The sequence below is a fragment of the Notolepis coatsorum genome (genome assembly GCF_963971535.1).
Source record: "Notolepis coatsorum genome assembly, chromosome: 2".
NCBI lineage: Eukaryota > Metazoa > Chordata > Actinopteri > Aulopiformes > Paralepididae > Notolepis > Notolepis coatsorum.
Window position 1 is genome coordinate 18363523 of NC_140166.1, and position 7154 is coordinate 18370676.

General features: G+C 42.5%; 1 protein-coding gene across 1 annotated transcript in view; it reads left to right on the forward strand.

Annotated features, from left to right (window-relative positions):
* Nucleotides 1–7154, forward strand: part of pomt1 (protein-O-mannosyltransferase 1) — a 79277-nt gene that overhangs the window by 38997 nt on the left and 33126 nt on the right. The window contains 2 exon segments of the mRNA XM_084308767.1: nt 1135–1281; nt 3642–3750. Coding sequence (XP_084164893.1) covers nt 1135–1281; nt 3642–3750 — 256 coding nt within the window.

The window sequence follows — 7154 nt, forward strand, 5'->3', positions numbered from 1 at the left end:
CATTTATTTCTATTAGACCAGTGGTGCCCAACCAGTCGGCCGTGGTCGACCAGTAGATCGCTCAAAACGCTCAAAAGCGGACTCTACAACACCATCCATTCGTGATAAAATGGGGTGGGTTATATTGACAAGGCTTGACAACAGAGGTTCAAATATAACTTCATATTTATTGGCAATTTGTTCATTTTATATCAACATCCAGAGTCCGCAGTCGTGTTAAGACATTCCCGTTTACATTTTCGGTCGACCAGTAGATCAATGACATTCAATATAATCGATGCGAGCAATGTTACTAGTATGTTGCATGTAGTAACGTTAGCGTTAGCGTTAGCCGTTAGCTTAGCGTTATTGTTAACCCTGCAAAACGATCAAAAGCGGACTCTACAACAGAGTTCCATTTGTGAGAAAAGGGGGGTGGGTTATATTGACAAGGCTTGACAACAGAGGTTCAAATATAACTTCATATTTATTAGTTATTTGTTTCTTTATATCAACATCCATTCTCCAGTCTCCGTGTTAACACTTCCTGTGTTTACATTTCGAGCGTGACATCATCGACTACGGCAAGCTTACAAGCTCAAAACGCAAACCGTAAACAAAACCCAGAGCGCACCCAGACTGAAGTGTGTACACAAACTAGAGGGGGGAGAGGGGGGGGGTTCGCATCAGATCTCGGCACGGGCGGAACGGAACGAAATAGAAACGAATAGAGTGAGTGAGAAAGGGCCCTAAGAGACAACCCTAACTCCCTCTCACTGAGAGACAACCCTAACCCTCTCACTGAGAGACAACCCTAACCCTCTCACTGAGAGACAACCCTAACCCTCTCACTGAGAGACCCTGAGAGACAACCCTAACTCCCTCTCACTGAGGGACAACCCTAACCCTCTCACTGAGAGACAACCCTAACCCTCTCTCCCTACGAATGAATGAATGATCATTCCATTTTATATAGCGTTTTTTTTCACTCAAAGCGCTCCCCACAATGTAGCGCAGTGCCGTTTTAACCTGTTGATGAATATAATGATGGTGATGATGATGATATTGATATTGATGGTGGTGATGATGATGATGATATTTATGGTGATGATGGTGATGATCTGAACGTGTGCTGTGATATGTTTTGGTGTCCAGAGTACCCCAGCAGTGTGTCAGTGTGGAGTTTGAGGCTGGTTCCTGCAGTGTGTGGTTCTCTGTGTGTTCCTTTGGCCTACCTGCTGCTCCTGCAGCTGCAGGCGTCTCACTACGCTGCTCTGGGAGCTGCTCTACTGGTCCTGCTGGGTAAGAATCTACTGGTAATGTTCAGAGTGGCTGCCAGATGTAGCTTTTAAATGAGCAGTAAGAGAGAGAGAGAGTATTCTGTTCTAGAATATATTTGAAATGAGCAGTTGGTATTCTGTTCTAGAATATATGTTAAATGAGCAGTTAGTATTATGTTCTAGAATATCTTTTATATGAGCAATGAGAGAGAGTATTCTGTTCTATGAGCAGTTAGTATTCTGTTCTAGAATATCTTTTAAATTAGCAGTTAGTATTCTGTTCTAGACTATCATTTAAATGAGCAGTTATTATTCTGTTCTAGAATATCTTTTAAATGAGCAGCTAGTATTCTGTTCTAGAATATCTTTTTTAAATGACCAGTTAGTATTCTGTTCTAGAATATCTTTTAAACGAGCAGTTAGTATTATGTTCTAGAATATCTTTTAAATGAGCAGTTAGTATTCTGTTCTAGAATATATTTTAAATGAGCAGTTAGTATTCTGTTCTAGAATATCTTTTAAATTAGCAGCTAGTATTCTGTTCTAGAATATCTTTTAAATGAGCAGCTAGTATTCTTTTCTAGAATATCTTTTACATGAGCAGCTAGTATTCTGTTCTAGAATATCTTTTAAATGAGCAGCTAGTATTCTGTTCTAGAATATCTTTTAAATGAGCAGCTAGTATTCTGTTCTAGAATATCTTTTAAATTAGCTAGTATTTTGTTCTAGTCCACTCCACCCTGGCAGTCAAAGAGCTGACATACAAATAAAAAAAGGTCTACATTAATTAACACATTGGACGCCAGAACTGAGATAAGTCGGGTTAACTCGCCATCGCTTGGGCGCCAAACCAGAGAAAAGTCGGGTTTTCTATCGTTATTTCTTTTATTTGATATTCCTATTCATAATCCATCGAGGCAGCCTGTGTTATCATTGGGGATGAGTCTGAGATCGCAAACGTCCAATACCGCCGTCTGTCACCTTGCGGCCGGTATTGCACATCCTTTGAAACCCTCTGGCTTGGCCTGTGTGTAGATCTAAAAAGTCCGGTCCGGGTTTTCCTAGTCGGGCAGGAGTAGCGTTTATAACACATGGATTGAGGATAATCAAGCACTCCCGGTGTATGTACTTTGGTGGATTATGTTCGATAATAACACGATCGACATCAATACTTGGAATGGCGATCAGATAATTGGAATATTCTTTTTGGAGCTCATCCTAGTAAGGTAAGGGCTATATGGTATCAATCTTGCGTTGATAGAAGAATCCCTTCCCCACGATCGGAGCGTATGTGTGTAATGTACTGTGTAATGTATTCCGTTGGTGACGATCGAAGCATAGAAACCCTCCCCCCCACCCTTTCATGCATGCATGATGAAACATAATACCGATAATATAGCGTTGATTTCAGATTGATTGTTGATCCAGGCGAGGAACGCCACGGTTTCTAGTGAAATGCACTAAACGCTGCATAGCGGCGTTTCCTGGGATTACACAGAATTACTCTAAAACTATACTCATATTCACCACAGTATAAAACGGGAATGTATGGATAAAAAAAGTATTTCTTTTTCACAGATTGAACGATAGATACTCAATGTCAAATGGGCAATAGTTTTATATCCATAGCTATGATATTTAATATAATTTTAGCCCTGCAAACACCAGCATGTATCCCCATTCATTAAAACGCTGGCACACGGCCCACATGGCCCACAGCGACCTCTGGCGCTGAATGTGTTAAACATAAATGACAGCGTCACCATTTCAAAGGGAGTTTATTTACTTTGTGACACAATAGCCAAACAAATGCACTCGCATACATGCGCACGTGCACACACACTATTTAAAGCAGTCTGAAATTATTTGACATTCTGAATATTGGATGTGCTTCAAAACACATTGATAGCTGTGAATAATGTGACATTAGCAAATTATGGAAACAGTACAGTATATATTCATTAAAAGAAGTATGTTCCATTCCATAGCATACAATAGATTCACAAAAAACATAAAACAAATAATTGTATTTATCAATTAACAAGTCCGAGTCCTTATCTGCACCTTCCGAGTCCGAATGCAGTCAATGCTCGAGTCCAAGTCCGAGTCATCAGTGCTCAAGTCCAAGTCGAGTCACGAGTCCTGAAAATCAGTCCAGGACTCGAGTACTACAACACTGGTTGTTAGTTTATTTAAATGTATGGCTGTTGTTAGTTTATTAAATGTATAGCTATATCTATTGTTCGTTTATTTAAGTGTATAGATATTGTTAGTTTATTTAAATGTATAGCTGTTGTTAGTTTATTTAAACGTATAGATATTGTTAGTTAATTTAAATATAAGTCAGCTTTTCAGTTTAACAACGTTGTTGTTGTTTTCCAGAGAACTCTCTGATTGTCCAATCACGCTTCATGCTGCTGGAGTCAGTCCTCATCTTCTTCCTGCTGTTGGCGTTTTACTCCTACCTCCGTTTCCACAACAACCCTGACAGGTGACCTTTGATCTCTGGTCATAACACTACCCCCCCCCCTGACAGGTGACATTTGACCTCCGTTAACTTGTCAGTCAAAGCCAGCCAACCCTCAAAACTCTAGCTATACTATATATCTATAATATATACCGATACCAATAGTGGCTTGTTACATTGGTCTCCCCCTAGGGGGCAGTATGGAGGTTCTTCTTTAATGAATTAATGACAAACCATTCAATGAGAAACCATTTAATAACAAAGTATTTAATAACTCTTTGAAGGGAAACCATTTAATGACAAACTATTGAATAACTATTTGAAGAGAAACCATTTAATAACAAAACTCTTTAATAACTCTTTGAAGAGAAACCATTTAATAACAAACTTTAATAACTCTTTGATATCATGACTGATATTTGAAAGGTTGATGTTATAGATCGTATAGCTTACGCTCTGCTCTTTATGGAACTATCCCTTTATCCACTCTAATAATGAATAATTTTCTCCACATGCACACACCCATCCGCCTGGCCACACCCACATCCGCTCCTCTATATAAGCGGGGTCGTGGCCACACCATCAGCTCCTTCCCTATTTTCACCACAGAAAAGTGTCTGTAACACACCACTTTAAGTTTAGTGCCAACATTTTTTGTTGGAGAGGAGCTGCGTTGACATTGTATCTTTGTTTTCTCTCACTATTTTTCGAGAAAATAAAGCGATAATGTCTTCACTACTGGAGAGTCTAGAAGATGATGATCGTTCTGACCTCCACCGGCGCTTCGCATTGGGGCGCGCATCGCTGAGCAATCCCCGCCGGCGTTGTCTCCGGCTCTGCAGCTGGATACTATGCCTCAGGAGAGCTGTGTGAGAGCTGGCGGTCTCCCTGGGCGGGTGATGTTTTTGCGACGCAAGCCTCGGGTGTGTCAGTTGTGAGGGGACAACTGTACAAGCTTGCGAAGGTCGGCTCCAAGCTAGAATCCCTTCGTTTCCCCTTATAGCGGCGTGGAGGGGGTGCTAGTTTGATTCCCCACGATAACATAGACTCTTCCTCAGTGAAGTAGTAGCTTTGTTTTTCCTGGGGCCGTGATTCTGAGTCTGCGGTTTGATTAATTATGGGAATATCTCCGAGCTCGAGTCGGCTGCAGTCCGCGTACAACGAGGGGCTTACTGCCGATGCCGCTGTGTCTGGTAAACACCGTTCTGTGAGAGGGATGTGTGTTGCCTTTTTTCCCTTTTTTCTTCGGATAAGAAGAGGACAAGACAGCGGCTGTCAGAAGTGTTGGCCTGTATCGCTATTTCTCACGTTATACAGCTTCAGAGTAGCCGCTTAGCTTGCTACTGCGTTAGCTAGTGGCTATGGATAGCCGGTAGAGCTAACTGTTAGCCAGTTAGCTCCTGGGCTAAGTCGTTAGCTGGCGGCTACGCTCGGCTGGAAACGTTAGCTTGATGCTATCAGTTAGCCTGGAGTTAGTTGTTAGCTTATGCTACAACCATTGGTGCTAGCCGTGATGAGGTAGCGGGCCCTGGCACTCTGACTACGGCGTCATCTCTGGCAGAAGATGTCGTCGGGCCTGCGCCATGACCTGCCGCAGGAGGGGGGTGTCGCGCCGGAGCAAGGCTCCGCCAGAGCCGCTTCTGGCCCTGCCAGCGAGAGGCCTCGTCAATGTGGTAGACCAACCTGTGTTTGCGGCCTTTCGTCCTGCGTACAAGGTGCAGGTAAGATGTCCGTTGGACATTACCCCACTCTTCCTTCCTCCCCCTCCCAAATGTTTTGATTAATAACGATGTCTTTGTTTAACAAAACATATGTTGCTTCACTGCATTTGGAAATACGACGTGTGCTGTGTGAAAATTGTCTTGGTCGCTGTCTTGTATAGCTTGGGTTTTAGCATTTGCCAAGGCTTGTGTCTTTCTCTCTACCTAAAAACGACATTATTTTTTACGTGAGTAAAATGAACTCTGGTTTTTTGTTGTATGATGAGAAGTTGTGTGTGTGTTCATGTAACGTTTAGACAACGTGGCTGAGTCCACAACTGGCTGGGTGTTAACCTGCAGCGCTGTACATAGTGGCATGTTATCGAGGGCTTTTTTTTATTAGCGATCTGAATTCATATTTCATCAACCGAGTCTACCGTTGGGAAACCAGTCTCATCAGGAGCTCAGATGTGAAAAAAGCGCCCCCTATCGTCTCCCAGATGGTAATGCACCCTTTTGGAATGGACTCAATGAAAATGGATGAGAAAAAAAAACTCCGGAATCCACATTTTACTTCTCACGCATGTAACCGGAGATGATCCCAGTCATTGTGGACCATCAGAACAGCGTGTAATATGTCTTTACAGTATGTAGTGTTGGATCAATAAAGGGATAGATTTTTCGAATGGCGATCAGGAATTGGAATAATCTTTTTGGATACCATCTGATCTCAGGTAAGGAATCTATTTTACCAGTCTTAGGATAATCAGACCTGTTTTCACAGAGATATAAGCTTTTCCCCTATGTTTGATATGGCTGTTTGGCTGTGCGAGCGATCAGGAAATATATCAGAGCAGATATCAGATTGCCTATATAGCGTGCATACGTACACATACTATCGATAATCTAGCGTTTATTTGAAAACGATTCATAAATAGGCCGAAAAATTAGAGTTGTGTATTCTAGAATATTCCGTTTATTATGGAATATTTTTATTTTCCTTGAAAACAAGGGCTTTTAAAGATGCTATAAAACGGAAATGAACCGATAAAAAAACAATCCGCTTCGACAATGTTGACTGGAAAATTAGTCATTGATAAGCGACGGGCAGATTAGACACATAGCCATAATTTAAAACATAGATTAGGCGATATTAACGCTAACATTGAAGTGGATGCTGGGCATTCAAGCACTAAATCTTGCGCCCCCTGCTGGGCACTGAAAGTGTTAAAGTGTGTATTGGGCCGTTGGTCACTTGGCCCAATTGTTATTACATGTATCTTTTTCAATTGTTACTCACGTAGAGGTCTCTCTCTGGGAACTTCTGTCTTCCCCTCTTATGTAAAGAGCAGAATTGACCCTCAGACGCGTCATATGAGACCCGTGTCTGTGTCTTATAGGCCGGCTTCCTGCTGCTCGTCCCAGACAGCATGGAGGAAATGTTGTCTGGTGTTTCTTGTTAGAATTCGCCATCGATATGTTTCGGGTTTTCGACGTGCATATAGCGCTGGCCCTGGGTGTTTTCCATGTGGAACCACTTTATGGCTGGCGCGCCTTGGTTACCCAATTGGCGGAGGGAGTAGAAACGGCGTTTTGTATGCGGGCGGCTGGGAAGGAGATTTTATGACTGAGTAGATCAAAACATTGGCGGAGGGGTCTCACGCCCATGAGGTGGGCCACCAGGAGCAGTGCATTCGCGTACTGACCGTCTTGGTGGCGCCCTCTGTG